At 43.2% G+C, this 22,162-nt stretch overlaps 2 protein-coding genes across 4 annotated transcripts in view; one reads left to right on the top strand and one right to left on the bottom strand.

The window, feature by feature from the left end:
* Positions 1-17,214, top strand: part of dennd4c (DENN/MADD domain containing 4C) — a 28,169-nt gene extending 10,955 nt beyond the window's left edge. For 2 of the 3 annotated variants that reach the window (XM_063900494.1, XM_063900495.1), the window contains exons 3-33: positions 2,064-2,316; positions 2,399-2,468; positions 3,592-3,761; positions 4,064-4,305; positions 4,399-4,465; positions 4,558-4,616; positions 5,500-5,644; positions 6,200-6,375; positions 6,478-6,578; positions 7,209-7,433; positions 8,369-8,514; positions 8,702-8,740; positions 8,990-9,120; positions 9,196-9,328; positions 9,707-9,913; positions 10,024-10,152; positions 10,256-10,397; positions 10,489-10,632; positions 10,730-10,849; positions 10,955-11,086; positions 11,153-12,225; positions 12,308-12,497; positions 12,584-12,678; positions 12,872-13,047; positions 13,164-13,316; positions 13,470-13,668; positions 13,754-14,002; positions 14,290-14,407; positions 14,634-14,790; positions 14,915-14,979; positions 15,473-17,214. In XM_063900494.1, coding sequence (XP_063756564.1) covers positions 2,064-2,316; positions 2,399-2,468; positions 3,592-3,761; positions 4,064-4,305; positions 4,399-4,465; positions 4,558-4,616; positions 5,500-5,644; positions 6,200-6,375; positions 6,478-6,578; positions 7,209-7,433; positions 8,369-8,514; positions 8,702-8,740; positions 8,990-9,120; positions 9,196-9,328; positions 9,707-9,913; positions 10,024-10,152; positions 10,256-10,397; positions 10,489-10,632; positions 10,730-10,849; positions 10,955-11,086; positions 11,153-12,225; positions 12,308-12,497; positions 12,584-12,678; positions 12,872-13,047; positions 13,164-13,316; positions 13,470-13,668; positions 13,754-14,002; positions 14,290-14,407; positions 14,634-14,790; positions 14,915-14,979; positions 15,473-15,609 — 5,443 coding nt within the window. In that variant the 3' untranslated portion in view covers positions 15,610-17,214. The remainder of the gene's footprint in view (positions 1-2,063; positions 2,317-2,398; positions 2,469-3,591; positions 3,762-4,063; positions 4,306-4,398; positions 4,466-4,557; positions 4,617-5,499; positions 5,645-6,199; positions 6,376-6,477; positions 6,579-7,208; positions 7,434-8,368; positions 8,515-8,701; positions 8,741-8,989; positions 9,121-9,195; positions 9,329-9,706; positions 9,914-10,023; positions 10,153-10,255; positions 10,398-10,488; positions 10,633-10,729; positions 10,850-10,954; positions 11,087-11,152; positions 12,226-12,307; positions 12,498-12,583; positions 12,679-12,871; positions 13,048-13,163; positions 13,317-13,469; positions 13,669-13,753; positions 14,003-14,289; positions 14,408-14,633; positions 14,791-14,914; positions 14,980-15,472) is intronic. The other variant, XM_063900497.1, reaches the window with a different exon arrangement.
* Positions 17,215-19,577: 2,363 nt separating this feature from the next.
* Positions 19,578-22,162, bottom strand: LOC134875826 (perilipin-2-like). Its single transcript, XM_063900498.1, has 5 exons — positions 22,069-22,162; positions 21,789-21,835; positions 21,087-21,282; positions 20,703-20,785; positions 19,578-20,222 (listed from the first exon to the last, which is right to left on the bottom strand). Exons 2-5 carry the CDS (start codon positions 21,816-21,818, stop codon positions 19,968-19,970), a joined length of 564 nt encoding a protein of 187 aa, XP_063756568.1. The 5' UTR covers positions 21,819-21,835; positions 22,069-22,162; the 3' UTR covers positions 19,578-19,967.

Raw genomic sequence — 22,162 nt, 5'->3', positions numbered from 1 at the left:
CAGATAAAGGAGAAGCAATCTAACATCCAAGGATTCACAGCCATTGTCAAGCTGATTTACTTTGCATTTTTTATGGTTATCGCCCCAAACCAGGCATGCAGTTTAATGACACTTCACAAGCCTCTTCGTTTCTGCGTAGCTGCAAACCAACACAGATATTACAAACAGACTCCAAATGTAAAATTCATGACTGTGTGGTTTATTAATGATAATGAAAGGATGCTGGAAGATAAATACCATGAGTTATTTCGTTAGAACATTGACTCACTTTGTGATAATTGTTACTACAGCACTGAAGGTCAGCGAATATTTTTGGCCATGTTGAAACATCCTCTGATTTCTGTTCCACCTGCTGGTCTTCATCATCCGGAAGAAAGCCGAACGAGCGACCTGTAAATCATTCATTCTTCATGCTGCCACCTCTGCTGTCAGTGTGCAGCATTCCCAGCCCGGGGCTCCGCGGCGTCACGACTCACTGTGCCCATTAGCACCCTGTTTCTGTTGCCCGAATGAGAATTTGCTGGCAGTTGTCCTCCTGGCCTCTTTGCATTGTTTTCAGAATAAATGGGGAGTCTCAGCACTATTATATCTGTAACCGGCCCAAGATTACACAATGTGTTTTGGGGTTTGTCTTATATTAAAGAGGGCAGCAATAACAGCTCTTGGCCTCCCACGTGGCATTGTCGAGATGGAAAGGGAGGACATGGAGCATGCTGCCATAGAAGCCCTGCAGTCAAGCAAAAAGATCCAGAACAGGGAGACACTGACTGCCCTCCTCACAGACCCTTTCAGCTCGGCAGAGACTGGGGGTGCACACAGTGTTTTGTTTGGAAATGTATTTCTAAAGCACACTTAAATGTGAGGCAATTCAAAGTGCTTTACAAGAAAAAAAGAATAAAAGCATTAAGATATAGAGCAACAGAACATAATGACATTTAAGTACATCTAAAAACAATCATTAAAAAGCCAAGAGAAAACTAATCAAATAAGATAATGTAAGGTAAAATAACAGCCACGGAAAAAATTAAGAGACCAGCTTACCAGTTTTTCTCGTTTTATTATTTAGAGGTTTGTCTTTGAGTTAAACATTTTTTTATTTGTATTGTATAAACTACTGACAATTTTTCTCTATGTTGAAATTCAACAGACACTGGAATGGCTGCCATACATGTAGAGATAAAGATTTAAGAAACATTTGGATTGGTCTCTTAATGTTTTCCGAGAGTGTATGAATAGTTAGTTATGTGAGAGAACAGCAGATTTGGAATTTTGTAGGAGTTTACAAACTGAACACTGCTTCACCATGTTTAGTTTTGACTTTGGGAAACTGCAACTAAGCTGGATTTTAAAGTTTCATTTACCGTCTGGGATTCCAATGAGTCAACTGGTAAATATGTCTGAATCACATCATCCATTGAAGTTAGCTCTAAGAAAAAGACAGTCAGAGGTGCAGACCACACACTGATCCTCTGTTTAATGCAGGAGAACCAGAATTCAGCCTCTTATTGCCTCTCAAGATGACACTTTTTCCTATCAGTCTGAATGTTTATGTTTATATAGCAGCATTATAGTGCACATACAATGTCGCCTCACTTAACTCAGGGAAGTGAAATGGAGATTCTGTGAAAGGGGGAGCTTGCAATGCTGATTTCTTTATTTAAGATGACCTAAAACTGCATTATTATAATTTTTTGTATCTGCTTTGGAGGATTCTCTGGAACCTCATCACTCAGCTTGTGGTTGAATACTTCACTCTTCTGGGAAAACCGTCCAGTAGCTGTGTTGGTTGTTTCTATTTCACGGTCTTCTTTATTTTGTGCTTTTCTTTTCAAGTCCCAAACGCCCAAGCTGTTTTTTGCCTTCCATGTCGATTGTCTTCATGTTTGTCAATGTAAACTGTTGCATCATAAGAACGTGAGTGTTGTCGTTTGACTGCCAGGCATGTTAAAGAAATGTGTGTGTGCCAGCAAAACTGATTCAGGTACAGCACCTACTATTGCCTCGCCCGACTATTCATTGTGTCATTAAGTGCCAGGCTAATACATCTCCTTTCTGTTCCTCAGAGTGCTGTATGAGGGTAAGGAGCGTCTGATCCAGGGCTGCGAGGTCATCCAGGCCACGCCGTACGGCCGCTGCGCCAACGTCAACAACAGCTCGGCCACCTCGCAGCGCATCTTCATCACGCTGCGCCGGGCGCCACCCGTCCAGCCGCAGAACTCCCTCGCAGTGACCGACATCTGCGTCATCGTCACGAGCAAAGGGGAGACGCCCCCTCACACCTTCTGCAAGGTGGACAAGAACCTCAACTGTGGCATGGTACGTCTGACTTGTTATTCCGTAGTGAACACTTTTTATCAGTGGAGAACTCTTTTTAATGTTTGTGTTTTGATTTCTTCAGTGGGGCTCCAATGTGTTCCTGTGTTACAAGAAGTCGGTGTCTGCGTCCAATTCCATCAGTTACAAAGCTGGTGAGTGTTCCTACTGATGGTTACTTACAAGACATGTACAAAAATGTCAAAGAAAACTAATGAAGGTACAAAGTAAAAACAAGATATCCTAAGTCCACTGATATTTTAGATAAAAGGACACAGGGAGTTGTTAGTTGTAGCAAAAATATATGGTTAAAAAAACATAAAACATTGTGTCTGAAGCCGAGAGGTTGTGATGAATGACAGAGAAAAAGATTGACAAAAAAATCAGTGAAGCAGTACTATTCCTGACTTTCTAAATAAGAATTATGAGATGGTAAGTCAACATCATTTGACTCTTTCTCAGAGTTTGAGAGTATTTTTGTAACACATTCATCAGAAATAGCCTTCCCTGCATAATATAATCACACTTGATATTACCACATGTTGCAAAGACTAGTCATTGATGTGATGTATCTATATGGAAACAGCAGTGTAGTTCACAATGGTGCAGCTTTGTGTGTCAGTTACATCTCAAATTTCAAGCGAGCGGAACCATCAGTGTATATCTCCGATCTTGCAGTTATTACAGCTGGCATTTCTAAACTGCTGTGTGACATTTTGGCTGGCTGAATTGCTCCCAACAGCATGGCCTTTTGGATCAATTCACCGTCATAATCAGTGTTTTGTGACTGTGTGTACTCACACACCCATGCAGGCACAAACACATGCAGTCTTTATCTTTTTGGCCGGCCTTTTTCCTGTGAGACGGCTGTTTATTCATCTCAGACAACGGCACTTCCTGCCACGCCCTTTTTGTGTGTGTGTGTGTGTGTGTGTGTGTGTGTGTGTGTGTGTGTGTGTGTGTGTGTGTGTGTGTGTGTGTGTGTGTGTGTGTGTCTGCAGACTGGCTTGTGTATGCTCATGTTAACATAACAATGCATGTGTTTTGTGAGCTCCACATCTCACCAAACAAAAAGTTACACAGAGGAGCAGAAAGGTTATTTCCTGGGAATCAAACCAGATTATACTTTGTACCGTTTATCAGAACTAAAATTAGCTTTTTATTGAGTTTAATCGAGGGAAATAAAGCCAGAATTTTACAAAACTACCTTAAGATTTCATACCAATGCTAAATTAAGACGTTATTTCACTTTCATGTCTTTCTTCCTTTCTTCTCCAGGTCTCATTTTTCGTTACCCAGAGGAGGACTATGAGTCGTTTCCTCTGTCTGAATCTGTCCCTCTGTTCTGTTTGCCCATGGGTGCAAAAATCGAGTGCTGGGCACCAAACACACGTGATCCTCTGCCCGTCTTCTCCACGTTTGTCTTAACCATCTCCTCCGGGGAAAAGGTGAGATGAGTAGAATATGAGACACAACATTTCTTTACTATAAGGAGCATTTGTCTGTCTTCAGTGCAGTGATTTAAAAAATAAATCAATCAATGAAGTACATTTCAACAAGTAGTATCACTAAACTATGTAGAAAAAGCAACTTGTAAATGAGAAATACATTTGGATTGACTGCCTTTAAATTACATTTTGAATTTATTATCAAAAATGGATTACAAATAAAATATTACCTCCTCCTTGTTACTGAGAGAATGAAAATGTGAAAAAAAAAAGTAACAAAATGACTCATAATTTATCTCCAGGTTTATGGGTCAGCCATCCAGTTCTACGAGCCTCATCCCGTGGATCAGCTGAACGAGAAGCAGAAGATCCAGCTGGGTCTGCTCACCACGGTGGAGAAGAAGATGATCCCTAACCGGCCTGTAAACACCAACAAATGCATCTGCCTGCTCTCCCGCTGGCCCTTCTTCGAGTCCTTCCGCAAGTTCCTGATGTTCCTGTACAAGCTCTCCGTCTCCGGCCCGCACCCTCTGCCCATCGAAAAGTAGGAATATACCCGCAGCTATTTACCTTGTTTTGATCGATTGCTGCATATATTTGAAGACATATGACCACATGTTTGCATTTCTCTCGACAGGCACATCTCCCACTTTATGCACAGCGTGTCGTTTCCTTCCCCTCAAAGGCCCAGAATATTAGTCCAGGTGACTTTTGTTATATTTGTCAATTATAACTATACCGTAACCTTTTTAATTATGTATCTAAAGCTCCTTTTCATACTTTTTTCTCCTTTCAGCTGTCGGCACATGACACTTTGATCCTGTCCCAGCCTGTGTGTACACCCCTTCCCCTCAGGTACCACATGTTTTGCAAAGCTTAAAAATTTCACAACAAACTAATATGTTCCGTTACTTTGTTAAAACTCTTTATAAACCTAGGGGCCAATTTCAGATTTGATTTTATACTTTGAAAGGTTTGTTTTCATTTCAAGCTGAATGGAGCCGTCTTTTGGCTGAAAGAAAAACAGCTGAGCTGGCAAAAACAAAAGCAGTGTATTGTTGCAGAAAAAGGAAGTCACACTAATTCAAGTGAGTTTTTTACAGGTCATATCCTCAATAAAAAACCATGATAGCATGGTTTTCAGTCTCGAGTTAAAAACTCAGTTACAAACCTTTATCAAATCAAACTTTATTTATACAGCTCTTTTCATGCACAAAGCTAACTCAAAAGTGCCTCACAAACCAAATGCATAGACATACAAAAAAATAAAAACAATCTCCCCAGAGCAACACATAGCTCTATGATTAAAAAACAAACAAACACTTATTACGCACGCAGGACTAAATAAAACAGGAATCAAATAAGAATCACATTTGAATAAAATACAATTCAGTTTAAATCCAAATGGAAAAAGTTGCTCTTAAAAGTATGAACGCTCTCTGTTGCCCTCAGGTCTTCTGGGAGACTGGAATCGCACTCTGTAATAATACAAAGAAGACGCCTCTCTATGGGTCTTTATTTTCACTTTGAGTATGATTAAAAGTCTATTGCAAGAAGACCTGAGGATTCTACAGGGCTCCTAGGTTAAAAGCAAATCCGATAAATAGCTAGTCCCAAAACCATTAAGAGCTTTAAAGACCAATAAAAGTATTTTATTCTGTAACTCCCTTCATCCCTTACATGTCCTTTCTGTTTTGTCCCCCTCGCTCCCCTCCTGTGCTCTCCTCCTCTCCCTCAGCGGGGCGGATTACGGCACGCTGCTGATGAATCTGGGCTCGGAGAACTGCGCCACGCTGCTGCACTTTGTCCTGCTGGAGAGCAAGATCCTGCTGCACTCGCTGCGGCCCGCCGTGCTCACCGGAGTGGCCGAGGCTGTGGTGGCTGTGAGTATTCACCATGGACCATATCCGCAGGAACATCATCAAAAAGCACGATTCCCTCAGAAAGAGGGAACTTGTTTACCATGCAGTCAAAAACACAACTCACAGTCTGTGACGTCTGGAGTCCTAGCTTCTTTTTTAACTCAAAAGAGGACACTTGTAAAACAATATCCTGCCCTAACCCACAGTATAAAGCCCTCTGTTGCATAATGTGGATCAAATTCAGCCATTTCCCCCCAGGTTTGATATTCAATGCTATGTTATTACATTTATAAAAGGCGTAGTTGCCTCTGTAATAGTGTGACTTTTACATTTCTTTACACAATGTTCTCTCTACGTTGAGAAATAATGACTATATTGCAAACAGTAAAAGTTTGTCTGTATTCTCTGGATAATAAAAGCAGCTTGAGTCATAATTATCCATGAATGGAAGACAGAAAGTTAGCTAAGTACCACCTTCACTTTGCTTTTTATAGGTTGCTGTTTATTCAAAGGTGTTGTGTAAAGGAACTATAACTGTGTACTTGTTGTTTTAATCCTGCATTTCCTTCTCCGCAGATGATCTTCCCCTTCCAGTGGCAGTGTCCCTACATCCCTCTGTGCCCGCTCTCTCTCGCTGGAGTCCTCAACGCTCCGTGTCCATTCATAGTGGGCGTAGACTCCCGCTACTTCGACCTTTACGACCCCCCGCCAGATGTGGTCTGTGTGGATCTGGACACCAACACCATCTACCTGTATGCTCTGCTTTGACACAATGTTGGACTGTATCAGATATTTCAGATGACTTTGTGCAGCTATCCAGCTAACTGCGTTTGTGGCGTTATTGTGTGTTGCAGGTCTGATGAGAAGAGACACAGCAACTGGAAGAACCTCCCAAAGAAACCCTGCAAGAGTCTGGTTAACTCCCTGAGCAACTTGCACCACCAGCTGGCCACAGGTACAAACTGCACCTCCAATATGGGAAAAATATAATGACCTGTTATTAGCTTTTCTTTAAGCTAAGAAAGAAACTTAAGAGACTGTAATGGTCTATAATTGTCCTTTGAAATTACAGTAAAAAAAAACAACAACCAGCAATTGACTGCACTCAAAAGTAAATCATGAGTGAAATAACTGAATGTGTGCAAAGAAAAAAGCTGTTTATAGCAATAAAAAAGGCTTATATAAATATAAAATAGAGTGAAATAAATCAAGTTTTTATTAATGTTATCCACTGATTGGTAGCAAAGGAAACAGTTATTAGGAAAATGCTCTATATTTCCTCATGTACTCAATTTTTAGCGTTTAGTTAACAATGTGTTCAGTTTTATTTTTGTCTGATAAACAAAATGTTGTCTTATAGCAAGACACGCCTCCTTAAAAAAAGGCACCATTAGAATATACTTTTCAGTTGTTATAAAATCTCTTTTTATTATGTCTCAATTAAACAAGGAGCAGTCATAAAAATACATTATTTAAAAAGAGAGGATTTATGCCAGAATTACTGACGCTACTTTTCATCTGCAGGCTGTGTGCAGCTACACAGACTTCAGAAATAACGTAGTCCGTTCTTTGTCGTGCGTTTCAGTGTCAGTGCGTCAGTCACCGCAGGATAACTCAGCGGTGGACATGACTCCCATCGAGGCGGACTTCACCTGGCACAAGAAGAAGACGGCACTGGAGATGGAGATCCAGGAGAACTTCCTGCGCTTCATGGCCGCCATCCTGAAGGGCTACCGCTCCTACCTCAAACCCATCACACAGGCGCCTTCCGAAAAAGCCACGGCTGCAGACTCCCTCTACGACCTGCAAGGTAACCCAGGGATCCACAGGGGAAATTAAGTTGTGTAAAACCATAAAGTTGACGTTAAAGTTTGTCTAAGCCCAGCCTAAAACTAAAATTGAAAGCTATGCATGATGTACAGCTTTAAAAAAAGATGACTTCACCTTTATCTTTAATGTTATTGGCATTTCTATTCCAAGAAGCATCTCAACTATCACTCAACTGAAGTGTTTCTACAAATCAATCACCTCTCTCCTTGGCTGTAAGAAGACTTCACTAATGGCTGCTGCTGGGAAATTCACCCCCCCCCCTACACTGTTAGAGATCAATTTTAGATGCAGGTAGAGGATGGAAAAGGGGTTATGACACAGCATAATTCCCCACTCAACAACTACATTATAGAAGAGGAATAAAAATACATTATAACCTGATTTATTTCTCCCTGGAGTGAGTGCAGGAATTTACAACGACGTATTAGGGACGTTAGGTTAAACAACTCGATTATAAATCCGGGAGAGGGTTTAATATTGAGAGAAAGAAACATGTTAGATTTAAGTAATAAATTCCCAAAAGTGACTCACTTGAAATTTGGCTCAAATGTCCTCTTGGACTCACGGTTGAATTGATCGATTTTGGTTGTTAAAGGTCACTTTTGACCATAACTCCAATATTCACAAGCTTATTATGAAAATTCCACAAAAATATTGAAGAATAGGATGATGAATTGATGACATTTGGAAAGAAATGAATATAAACTGTAGCTAGACTGATTTTTGGAGGCATAAAACAGTGAGGGGGGGTACATTTACGTCTTCATCTTGGAATATTTTAACATTTTCTATGAACGACCTCCTCCCCTGGCTAGTTGTTTTTTTACCAAAAATTGTGCAAAAACACTGTGGTAACGTGAATGTTATATGGAATTTTAAAAAGTGACACAACAATCTGCCCTTGTCTTCCTGCAGGATTTCTCAAAAGCAGGGACCGGGCCCACCAGAAGTTCTACTCCCAGCTCACCAAGACGCAGATATTCATCCGCTTCATCGAGGAGTGCACCTTTGTCAGCGATAAGGACACCGGCCTCGCCTTTTTCGACGACTGCGTGGAGAAGGTAATTAGCGACTAAACCGGCGTCACACTGGTGTCGCGGTGTTTTGTTTTCCCTTTGCTTCCTTCTGTGAGCGGGCCTTTTGTTTTAGATTTTATTGGCAAAATAACATTCAGTCCCACTGCAGTAAGGAAGCCAACATTTCCTCTGATTCATTCTGTGTCCTTTGCTCTCTTTCCTCTTCTCGCAGCTTTTTCCATCTGATAAAATCACCGACAAGGGCACTAAGGTAATACTGGGCTTCCTCTATGTTCACATTTCCTCTCTTTTCAATCTTCTCAAATTAAAAGGTAAGTAGATTAACCTTTTTCTCCTAAGCATTTCGTGCTTTTCTTCGATCCTTAACTCCTGACAACAATCAAATAAGCATGTTTTAATTGGAAAAGATTGTAGTATGCTTGGAGTTGTTTACTTGCCCTCATACAGGAAATCGGTCACAGTCGTCGGTCTGTGTTAAGACTCTGGATGCTCCCCGCAGGTCGAAGGAGAGTCATCTGAGGACACCAGACTGCTGGAGCTGGACGAGTCTCAGAAGAGTGAACACACTGTCTTTGTAATGCCGGCTGAGCCTCCAGCTCACGATGGAACCGAACCCCTCCCCAGATACACGTGAGCCTGAACCCCAGCATAGATAAGACTCTGACTCTGAAGCACCCTGCAACAATCCTATTCCCCTCCCTGCAGGTATAAAAGCTTCCCCAGGTTGCAGATGGAGCTGTTCGACCTTCCTCGGGAGATACGGCCTGCTATCAGCTGCAGAGCGGCGGGGGCCAGTCTGTCCAGCAGCCCCGCCCTGCTGGCTAAGAGGACCAAGCAGGTGGGTGCAAGTGTTTCAAAACAATGGAAGCACTGTTGAAAGATATATTGATTAATAGGCAAGGCAAAATTATTTATATAACACCTTTCAACACAAGGCAATTAAAAGTGCTTTAAAAGAATATAAAAAGTGGAATCACATGATAAAATTGTGATTCAAAACAGTTCAGTCAGGTCAAATTTAGAATAAATCACCCACAGTCCGCATGCTGCTGAAATATTGATAATAAATGTTATAATTGAAATGAATAATTGAATTCTTAAGCAACATGAACCCCTTTTTTAATAACTTTATGTTGTTTTTATTTGTTTCTTTCTTTGCAAACATCATCAACTGTCAACCCATTCATGCTTTTTTTTCTTATACCTGGTCCAACAGGAGATCAAGCTGGCGTCTAAGATGGCGAAGCACTTCTACTCCAACCCCCCGCGGTGGGCGCGCTGTCTTTTCAGTCACTGCTACAGCCTGTGGTTCATCTGCCTGCCCGCCGCCGTCAGGCTCTCCAAGTCCAAGAGCCGCGCCATGCAGCAGGCCTACAACGTCCTCCTGAAGATGAGGACCACCGAGGTGGAGGTGCTGGATGAGGTACAGTCCGGTTTTAACAATACATGTTAGCAAGTTTTCTGTTTCTCTTTTGACTTTTCTGCCTTAGTGAAATGTGATAGGTGTAAAGGTTTTTATCTCTCCGTCTTCAGGTGTGTTACAGAGTGGTGATGCAGCTCTGCGGTGTGTGGGGTCTTCCCGTCATGGCTGTGCGAGTCCTGGTGGAGATGAAGAAAGCTGGAGTACATCCGAACGCCATCACTTATGGATACTACAACAAGGTCATTTTCTTTACATTGTTAAAACACACTGTGGCTCAGAGCTTCAACCACAACAGCTTGTCTTCCGTCACACGTCCTCATCTTCTGTCTGCTCCTTCTACAGGCCGTCTTAGAGAGCCCGTGGCCGAGCAGAAACCGGAGCGGCCTCTTCATGTGGACCAAGCTCCGTAATGTTGTTCGTGGAGTGGCCCAGTTCAAGAAAGCTCTCGACCAAAAATCTTCCAAGAAGGGACCCAGTGCTGCAGGTGGAGATAAAATAATCAGTGATACTTTTAGTGTTTCCTCTCCTCTCGTTCTCTTGTTTCTCACCCACTTTTTCTTTCTGTGTATTTCTAGCTGCATCTCTAGGTGTGTCAGCAGTCACTGACGCTGACCGTTTGAGTCATGGAAGTGCCGACAGCTCGAGCGAGGTCAACGGTGAGGAGCACAACCTCATAGCCCACGGCACGGAAGACACCACAGACAAACACTGTGGTACAGGTACTGATCCCCTCAAGTGTAGAAAGTTGCTTTCAAACCATTTGGGGCAGAACTTGTGTTTCAAAGACGGGCGTTTGTGTGATTTTGTGTTCCGCAGGAAGGCAGTCTGATCAAGGCTACGGCTCCAAAGATGATATGCACCAGGAGCTGGCAGAGTCTTTACAAACTGCCCTCCTTTCCGCTGAGGAGAGAAACAACTCCAAAGCACAGCGCAATGGTAGGAAACACTACTTCCAGTTGTAGTTCTGCTTCTAAAGGTTTTTAATATACCCTATTTCCTCATTCTACGTTGGTCTGTCAACAATGTGCTTTTTGTAACCAGGAGGTGACATAGCCGGCTCAGTGGACAGTGCAGTCGCGCTAGCAGAGCCCCCCAGTCCTGTGGCTGTGCCCTCGCCTGTCCCCAGTATCGTGAAGCTTTCCACAGGGAGCTTTGACAGCGGCAGGGAAACAGGTGAGGATAGGATGTCACGATTTGACAACAGTTAATTCTTGATTCAACTCTGGACACGTTCTGCAGGCACAGGGAAGCTGTTCAGGAGACGCAGCAAGAACGATAACGTGTCTCTCCCTGACGACGAGGCCTCGCTGCCTGCAGGAGACGCAGCTCACCAGTCTCAGCATCAGCGGCAGAAGTCCTTCGGGGAGCGCAGCTGCAGCTTCAGCGTTGAGACCCGCGCTGGCATGCTGCTGGAGAAAGGCGTGGACCACATGGCCAGTCAGATGGGCGCCGACGCTCGCATCCTGGCTGCGGCGCTGTCTGCAGGCCCAAGCACGCCCCCTAATTCTTCTTCCAAAGTGCTTTTTAAAGACTTGGAGGAAGAGCCTGAAGAAGATCAGGGCGTGGCGGTGATGACGCTGCCAGAGGATGAGGGGCAGGTAGAAGAGAAGGGAAATGCGGAAGAGATGGAGGGGGCTGAGTTAAAACTGGAGACACGGGAGAGGAAGCACACAGAGACAAGCGAGGAGGACCCCGGGCTGCGGAGTGCCACCTTGGAGAGGGCCGACGTACAGGTGGGTGCCGACCCGCTTTCCCTCCTGGTGACAGAGGTGGAAGAGTCGGCCTCCGTCACCAGCCAGGAGCCCCCCCGCTCCGTCCCCGCCGTGGTGTCCCGCAACCTGGCCGAGGAGATCGAGATGTACATGAGCCTGAGGAGCCCTCTGGGCCCCAAGTCTTCCAGCATGGAGCTCCAGCAGGCAGTGGGAGACACCACCGACTCCCCCCAGACGAAGGCTCTGGAGCGCAGGTCCAGCCTCCCCGTGCCTCCCATCAAAACTCCCACGGGCTCCCCAGGAGACACCCCCAAACGCAGCCCCCACACAGTGACCCGCTCCAAGACTTTCGCAGTAAAGACGAAGACCCCCGGCAGCGCGGTGGGTAGTCCCCGATCCGCCTCACTGACGGCGCTCGTCAAGTCCACCCAGGGGGGGTCGCTGGGCTCTGTCATCAACTCCATATCAGGCATCAAGATGGACAATCTGCTGACCGGACCTAAAATAGACGTGTTGAAGTCCGGCATGAAACAGGCGGCAAATGTGGCGAGCAAAGTGTGGGGGGCTGTCGCCTCAGCGTACTCCTATTCAGATGACGAGGTGAGGGTACCTAGATGTTTTCCTCTTTGGTTGATCAATAATTTACCAGTCTTTCAACTACCATCTGCCTTTACCCCCTCAGGATGACCAGGCTCAGGGCGGCGGGGGCTTCCCCTCTCACCTGGATGAACAGATGCTGGCTGCACATGATGATGACAGTCCTGAGAGAGGACCCATCCCGGGGCTGGTGGCCAACGGCCTCAACCAGAGCTGCACCAGCCTGGGCAGCAGCAGCGGCAGCAGCGACACGGGCCGCGGGACACACCTGACATGTAAACACTCGCATGATAGCAAATATTTAAATAAAACCAGAAAAAATAAGAGGTTTTGAATGTGTACGGGTTGTCTTTAAATGCAGATCAAACTCCAGGACGAGCTCGGGGTCCAGACTCGGAGCCGGGCTCCTCCCTTAACGCTTCCTCCTCCAGCATCTACCAGAACTGTGCACTGGAGGTCAGACATACTGCACACACACACACACACACACACACACACACACACACACACACACACACACACACACACACACACACACACACACACACACACACACACACACACACACACACACACACACACACACACACACACGCTGCTGCTGTGTTTTACACTTCTAACATGGCATTAACTTCTGACTGGTCTCCAGGTGCTGATGTCCAGCTGCTCACAGTGCCGCTCCTGTGAAGCGCTGGTGTATGACGAGGAGATCATGGCGGGGTGGACGGCTGATGATTCCAACCTGAACACCAACTGTCCTTTCTGCAGCACGGCGTTCCTCCCCTTACTGCATGTCGAGTTTCATGACTTGCGCACGATGACAGGGTAAGAATCTGATGTCCTGGGATGAAGTAGATAAGCAGCGTCTCTTTTCCTTTATCCTTATTTTAAACGTACGCCCAACAAAGTCTAACTGACTGTTCTGTGATTCCTCCTCTTAGGTTCTACATGAATCCCAGTGCCTCTGGAGACAGCATCCACAGCACCCAGCCCACAGCCAGCAGCGCCGCCGATATAAAGGCACCAGAGCTCATCTCTTTCCCTGAAGAGGAAGCTCGGGACACTCCGGATAATCAGCCTGGAACACTTAAGAGGTACACACCAAACAACATCAGGGTTAATTTCAACGTTGTTCATGAAACATTTGATCAAACGTATTTGTCAACAAGCCTGTATGCCATGATTATGACTAGGGCAAAAAAAAAATTAGTTTTAAAAATACAAAAATGCCTCTGCTGTGTTTTCAGTCTGGTTCCTGAGCCGGTGCAGTCAGACCCCTTAGGTCTCCTGGAGCACCAGGCGGCGGGGAAGCAACGCAGATGCAGCGGGACATCTCTAACGCGCAGTAACAGTGTCGGTGGCCCGCTGCAAAGCCTGGACTACTCCCAGAGGCCCGGACATGGCGTCTCCACCACCAGCCTGCCCTGCAGCCTGCAGGAGGTGTCGGTTAGTGCTGTTTTCGTCACTAAATAACCCCACTGTGCTTAAATATGTTTCATTATAGTAAATCATCACTGCGTGTGTTTTTCAGGATGGCATGGGGACTAAACGCCCGAACCCCAAGCCCGTGTCCGTCCCGTACCTGAGTCCCTTGGTGCTGCGCAAAGAGCTGGAGACTCTGCTGGAGAACGAGGGAGACCAGGTGATCTACACCCACAAGTTCCTCAGCCAGCACCCCATCATCTTCTGGAACCTGGTTTGGTATTTCCGTCGTTTAGACCTCCCCACTCACCTCCCGGGACTCATCCTGACCTCTGAACACTGCAACAAAGGAGTGCAGGTGAGGCGCTTATCGCTTATGCTAGGGCCCTTCTTCCCATATCTGTTAGGAGCTAGTTATCAGGCTAAAGTTACTCATTATAGCTCAACAGAGAAGTAACATAAAGTCTGTACTTACACTTTCTTTGAGAAACTTAACTGATATTTCATTGGTGAATTAAATTGAATTGTTAAGCTAGTTTTAAATGTTTGTTGTGGTGTTTCCCAAACAAGTTACATTTAAGAATGTTGAGATGTCCTTTTTTTATCGATTGGTCAGTAATATGGCTAAATTCTTTATGTTTGCAGCTGCCCTTGACATCTCTGTCCCAGGACAGTAAGCAAGTTTATGTCCAGCTCCTTTGGGACAATATCAACCTGCACCAGGACCACAGGGAGCCCCTGTACCTGCTCTGGAGGACCCTGTGTGAGTGTCCCCCCTCCTGTATGAGACATGATTGTAGTGCTTGACATCACTAAACACTATATGAAACTTTTTTATGTGAATTTCCGATTGCTTTTTTTATTCTTACTTGTAGAACCTAAATCTACCACTAGGGGGAGACAAAGACAGCTAGATGATACAATGACGGTTGGGAGGAAAACTTGAGTGTTCTTAATAAAAAGCATGGAATAACATTGTTGTTTTGCAGTGGAAAAGAAAGGGACGCTGGCCCCCACAGACCACCAGGAGATTCGTACCCTCCTCAACACAATTGTCCGTAACATCCAGACCAACGACGTGTACGGGCCCATCAACCTGCTGATCCGGGAGATCAAGTGGCGCCCAGAGGGATTCAAACGGCAGAGGTCAGACTTTATTTCTGTCTCCTATTCAAGCACTTTTTATTGGTTCATGATTTTTTCTACAAAGCATTCAGACATTTATATTCCTGTTATGTTGATGGATCTCTCATTTGTGTGTCTCTCCCAGGAGTATCTATAGAGAAATATTGTTCCTCTCACTGGTAGCTTTGGGGAAGGAGAACATCGACGTAGGTGAGTGAAATCAACCAGTTGCATCGTGCTGGCAAGAGTCTCATCAGCATTTTTATTTGTGGAACTCAACACAACTTTTTTTTAATAATTAAATGTGAAGCTGGTTTAATATGTCTTTCTCACTGTCCTTACATCTTCAGCATCCCAAGGAAATATATATTAATATCATGATGAGGAATTACATTTATTTTGTCTTGGTTAAAGGAAAAATCCCATTAGTGACCTTTTGAAGGGGAAAAAATGCCCTTTTTAAGTGACGATTAAAACTTGTCATTGTGTCGTTAGGGGTCTAAGGGTCTGTACTTTATTTTAGATAACAGAAGCCAATGTTTAACTTCCCAGATAAATAAATACATATCCACATCCAAATGAGAGTAAAATAAATACATTAAAGGGCTTGTAGTGAGGCATAAGGATTTAGAAGTGTAGGTTGTTGAGCTCTCTTTTCTGACTCTGTGAATCGTCCCTCCCTCTCTCTGCTGTGTCCCCGCAGAGGCCTTCGACAGGGAGTACCGCCAGGCGTACGATGAACTGAGCGAGGAGCAGCTCCAATTTTTGCACCTGATCGACCGACCGCCCGGCCCCAACGTCCAGTGGTGCCTCAAATGCTTCGGAGCCCCCATCATCTGATCACAGAAAAACCTGAGTGACTACAGCAGGGAGGGAAGTGATTTTGTATTTAAACACCTCCAATCTCCTAAAACACGGTACCCCATGCCCTTTTTTTTTTTTTTTTTTACAACCTCTATGGAGCTTTTCATAGACTTTCCAAGCGGCGGCTTACAGGTGGGACTGTTTCTGTAAAAGAAAAGGCTTGGACACCTGCACGTGCATCTTCTGGGACTAGTTTATTTACAGATGGTGTATAGAATAATGAATCACTGTACAGAATGTGTGTGTGTGTGTGTGTGTGTGTGTGTGTGTGTGTGTGTGTGTGTGTGTGTGTGTGTGTGTGTGTGTGTGTGTGTGTGTGTGTGTGTGTGTGTGTGTGTGTGTGTGTGTGTGTGTGTGTGTGATCAACCCATCTTGTCGCCTTTTGCTCACTTTGCTTAAATCTTTGAGATTGTGTACATACCATGACTGTGCACTTTCTACACACAAAAAAGAAAGAACACCCAGGTCCACCTGTCTTTTTGTACATATTATTTACATGCAGGGGGGAAATCTAAAACCAGGGTTGCCTTTTTTTTTGGACAAGGCAACACGTCTTGATGCTTTGACTTGTTGTGTCCTGAGTCTTAATGAATGTTGACGTTTGTTTCGTTGTAAATGTACAAGCTCTCTGTCCGTGTAAATATGCATTGGAAGCACACATGTAAAGGAGAGGTGGACAATCACTAATATTCTGCAACATTCCAGATGCCCTGCAAACAGGTCTTAAAGAAGTATTATTGATCTTGACACTCGTGTGATTAAAAGCAGCCGATAGGAGGAAATAACACAGGCATGCCACATTATGGATGCCACACTTTATAATAGATGCAGGAAAAGACGCCTCGGAGCATTTTCAGTTTTAAATATCTGCATTTTTAAACATACTTTACTTCTTCAGCTACCATGCCTTTATTGTAATGGTAAATTAGAGCTGTACCGGGGCTATTCCTAACCCTAGCATAGAACGAACCAACATTTTGTCTTTTTTTAATTGGGTATTAAATATGCTTTTATGGTTTACACACAGTAGCTCAGAGCTTTATAACACTGCTTCTCCAATACTGCTGACACCATGTAGAGAGAGAAATAATTTCACAACATGACATTCCACTAAGTGCTCGGAACTGTTGGGAAATGAGTTAGGATGGTCCTATTGTAGACTAGGGACAGCGACTTGTACAGAAGTGATTAATATTTGCACTGCTTTGATTACAACCTTGATAGACCCAGGGTGAGGATGAGATGACATCACCTGAACATATTCACAATATACTAGTCTTTCCTCCAAAACAAATGAAATTCTCAATTATTTATTTTTGTATCATTGACATTCGGATTGCAGACGGTGTAACTTCAGATTTTTAGGACTAACAATCCCCCTTTCTCCTTTTTAATCTGTTTAAGGGATCCCACCCTGTACTGACTTTGTAAATTTGACCTCCTAATGGCAGAGGATGTACAGAAGAGACTGTTCTCTAATGATAGATTAAGTGATCTCTTACCGTCCTGTGGAAAGGAATTGAATGTCTACACTTAAGTGCGCTGCAATAAATGAGTTTGTGAACTGATTGAAAAATGAAATGTGTCCTTTTTGTGTCTCCGTGCTGATGAGAATTCTTATTTGTCGGCATGAGAAGCCTTTATTGTGTTATTTCTAATATCTGTTGCAAAGGTTTCCATGCTATGATGCCTTTAAAAATCTTCCTTTATCCCTCTTTTCATTATTTTCTGGTGCTTCAATTTTCATCCCAACCAAATCATATTCTCCAAAAATATGAAATTTGCTTTTTATTTTTTCACATCTTTCTTTATCTTTTCTGCTATTTGGCCAGGATTAATAATAAAGTCGCTGCAAAATAAGCATATTGTTAATATTTGCTCTGCGAAAGTGATGAATACATTCATAATTACTATCCTAAAAATATGTATAGATCTGAAATGGGCCGCTCTGCATCATTAGTGCTTTTGGTACAAGGAGGTTTATGTGTGTGTTAACTTATTATAGTTTATATAAAAATAATTCGAGGTGTTTTCAATTGTATTATTACTTGAACTGAATTGAAATATCAGAACAAAAAACATAGCACCGATTCCATAATCGCAAACAAAATGAAGGCTAAACGTACGCTTCCGCCAAGCAAAGTAGATCTCACCTATTGCTTCCGGTGAGCGGACGAATATCTTAATTAACTGTTGTGCGGTAACGGGTGTGTCAAGCGGTCGCACACACAGGCTGAACTCTGACAGAACCGGACCACAAGATGTTGTCGAGGCGGGCAAACAATGGAGGAACCAGCCCGGCGAGAGCGGCAGAGCCGGGAGATCTTTATCCAGCAGTTTGAGAAAGAAGGTTTGGCTGACCCCACTTCAAACAACGTTGATGTATTGTGTTGTAGTGTGTGGTGAATAAGTATGGAGGCATTGACACTGCTTTTATCTTCTCCAGGGGTCCTGCCTTGATCCATTAACTTGTCTGCATGTGTTTTCAGTCTCTCTGCTTTTCTGAAGAGACGCTGGATGACGAAGCATTGTGCCAGATTCAGAGGCTCAAGGTAGTATAACAGGCCCGTAGCCAGCATTGTGGTGGGGGGGGGTCTTTTCCCCCCGAAAGTGGACTTCATTTGGCTCCCTACTCCAATGCCCCCTAAATACACCAGCACACTTCAAATCTTTTAATTTAGACATATTTTATTCATCGTCAAGTTTGTTGTGAGTCTGTTGTTGCTGTCCTTCATTTTTTTGTCTGTTGCTCCCCACTGTTAACATAAATGGACATGAATTGCTTCAATTGAGCTTTATATCGTAAAACTTTAAGTTGGATTGACTATTATCACTCCGTGTTGCGTTGCATCAGGTGTTTAATTGCTCTTCGCCTCCATTGTGTCTGTTGTTGCAGTTTCTGCGTTGTCCATGTCTATCTCCCACTGTTGTACTAGAGTAGTAGATAGCTTCTGTACTATGGAGGACTTAAATAATTAAAGTTATGGCCGAAAAGAGTTCAACAGCTCAACCTCTCTGTGGAATTTAAATAAGCGGTGAATGCGGAGGTGTCTAACTCTTGATTGATCTAGTCCGTCTCAGCGACTCATCATGCCTGAGATTGGCATGCAAAGCAGTACTGGGGTCTACCTTTATAGTTAGAAGCTCTCAAAGGTTTATTTAGATACCATATTGTCGTGTTGCTCCAAGTAGTCTGATTTCAGGAAATACCTCATCCCACATGTTCTCCCTTCAGTACTTTCTATGGTTACTATAATGCCTTCATGGAACGCCATCAGCTCAATCGCTTGTGATTTGAGTTGTTGAAGCTTCACCAATCAGAGCATGGTCGTTAGCTGGGTATGGACGTGAGAGCTTCGACGAATGACAGAGGTCAGCTTAGCTGCTCCGACATAATGTGTTGAATCCCAAAGGTCAGACCTCTCCATATTCGCAGAGTACTAGGCAGGGCATCAATTTAGGATTTACAGATGTTTATATTCACTATCCATAACTCTGATAGTGTAGACACATGAGCTTGGTTTTGTGTGTAAGTTTACTACTTCATTCGTTTACCCTGGTCATGACTGGTGAGGCAATCATCTTGGTACAGAGTGACTGCTTCAAGTGTCCACGTTCTCTGATTGCACTGACAGATGAATTAGCCCATGAGTCTTGATGCGTCAAAGACGAGGGATATATCTGACTCAAACTCTGAAATTGCATGTCTAAGTAGTGTGTCACGAATTCTCAGGTAAAGTGTAATCTTGACTCCCAGGGGACTGATTCTCCGAATGTTAGCTCGCTGCTTGCCTCTTGATTTTGGCTCACGGCCTGGTGTAGCTTCTTCACGAGTTGACGTGAGAGACCAGTCGAACTGTTTGTAGTCGCTCTTCTGTTAAAGTCTGTCGGGTTCTGCTCCAGCTCTTAAAAGAAGATTACATCAAATTAATCCATGCAAATCTGATAATAGTTATTTTATGTTAGTTTTGTTGGTGATATTTTGTCAGCGCTGCTTCTCTACTGAACTGGGAAGTGCTGTAAATGACTGTGTACTGCAATGTAGTTATTTACTGGTCAATTTCTTAAAAAATATCCATTTAAAATGTAAATGCTACAGTATTGTTTGTTATAAATTCCTGCAATGGGATGCCATTATTTACTGTCAACAAGGATGTCTTGAATGATGAGAAACTAATTCAAGTAAAAATTGTCAGGAAATCTAGATAAGTCCCTTGATACAGCTATTACAGAACAACAAGTCTAACGTTTATTCGTCATTGTTTGCTTTTTTAATATTCTATTAATGTAATTGTTTATACTTTTCACCACACCAGTTAAAATAATTCCTGTGTTCAGTGTGTGAGATGTAGTTTTTTGGCCCACTCACCCAGCTCGTCCTCCCTCAGAGGCAGGTACTGCTCCACCAGACTCTCAGACGTGCTGAGGGCGGAGTCCACGCCGCTGCTCACCATCCGGGCCACTCTGCTCTCCAGCACTGTGCTCACACTCCCACTGACCACAGCCCGAGTCTTATCCATCCCATCATACACTGCGCCCCGAACACTGCTCAGAGTGCCCGACACCGAGTCCTTGGCTCCGGAGACAATCTGGGTGAGGAAATAGCAGGTGAGTTCATGACTCAGGATAGCTATGACATTATGCAATTTATGGCTCTGTGTAACTGATCTGACCTTTGACTCATATTGCTCATTCAGTACAAACACAGGTTAACATAGGTTACTAAAAGTCAACTGGGAAATGTAAAACGAGGTGTAAAGAAAACTTGTTGAAATGTTTTTCAATTTTGTCAAATCTATCATCACTTGATCAATTGCCTGTTTGTGTTTACATTTTTCAAAACTTTCTTAATGTTACCCCTGATTTTATATGCAAATATATTTTTAAACAAAAGAATACTGAATCTTGTCAAAACTAAAATAAACCTACTTTAAGACAAAAGATGTTTGACCAATACAAACGAAACCTAGCTGAGCTGAAAACTGAAATCAAACTGAATTCAAAACAAAGATTTAATATAAAATTAAAGTGAATTCAATATTCTAAACTATTATAACTCTGGTTCGTACCTGCTCAGATGGCTGGTGAAGAATCGGCAACGTCTTCTCGATTTTATCCAAACCTTTGCAGGCCAGGTCATTGGCAATGGCAACTGTAGGCAACAATAAACATGTGGATAAGTACATTAGCTGTAATGAGAAGTCAAAATATGAATGTAATCAAAATGTATCCTTTAGGTGAAATAACATCAAGGTTTTGTTTTTCAAATTAGGGTAACTATGAGTAAAATTCAAAACTAGGTGAAAGATCAGGATGAGTAAGCAGCCTGACGTGAACTTCCTGTTTGTCCTCTGTGTGACTCAGCTGCTCGGCACTAAATGACACCATCTGATTCAGGATTTTGTTGTGAACTGCTACACACTTTGTGATGTAAAATGAAAGAGGATTCGTACTCTGCGGCTCCAGCTTGTCGATGATGGGGGAAGCGGTGGTGAAAGCCACAGAGGAGATGGTGCGCACTCCCTGCTCCGCCACCTCACACACACTCTTGAAGTAAGGGTGTGTGTCTTTGGTGTTGGAGTACACGCTGGACACCAGGCCGTAGGTGGAACTCACCAGAGGGAGGCTGGTCACCCTTTCCACCACACTCTGAGAGGAAATACAAAGATAGGAGGTTTAAAACTCAAAATTGAACTTTGTTATTCAATTAAACAACAACCAGATGTTTCTAATTTTAGTACAGGCTGACTAATCGATCCACAGATCTGTTTTTATTATCAAGTTATTTTTTTATAAAGAAATGTTGCTTTTCTCTGTTTCTGATCAATATCATGATGAAGAAAATACCTGTGGGCTTTGGACTGACAAAACAAGACATTTAAAATAATGAAATAATTGGGAGAATAATCAGTATTGCAGCCCTATTTTCTATTCCAATTAGTTGTCAAATAACATAAAAAGTGGAATATTTCCAACTTTGAAACTGTAATACTGCATGACCATGTTTGTTTTAAATTAATATGTTGAGGCTTAAACCATTTTCCTGACTGTGTAGGCTATTATAACTTGTTGTCCTCCAGCAGATTTCAGCAAATATTAGCTAGATTAGCTCATTAATAATGCACAGTAAACAGTGTTTGTTACAGTAAACTCACCTGGTTAGAGATAACTGCAGCTGCTGCCATGTCTGCTTAAACAAAACCTAAAACAAGAGAGATGAGACACAATATGAATCGGCTCTATTCAAAATGTGAAAACGATGTGTTAACCCAAACGAATATACAACTTAACAAAAAATAAAGTTCTATTACTTCCGTATTACAGTAGTCTGTCCGTATAGCATTATTAAATGTCCCGTAAGTTTACAGAAACAACGGAATTAAATAATGAAAGCGTTTACAAATAAACTTAAAAGAGATAAAGGTAGAGACTTACGGTTAGTTTTTCCAAACTGTAAGTGAGCTGACTGATGAAGGTGTGAGGCGACAGCAGCTGTATTTATGTTGTGCTGTTATCGCGAGATATGGCG

The sequence above is a fragment of the Eleginops maclovinus genome, chromosome 14 (assembly GCF_036324505.1).
Source record: "Eleginops maclovinus isolate JMC-PN-2008 ecotype Puerto Natales chromosome 14, JC_Emac_rtc_rv5, whole genome shotgun sequence".
NCBI lineage: Eukaryota > Metazoa > Chordata > Actinopteri > Perciformes > Eleginopidae > Eleginops > Eleginops maclovinus.
This window is presented reverse-complemented; position numbering and strand designations above follow the sequence as displayed.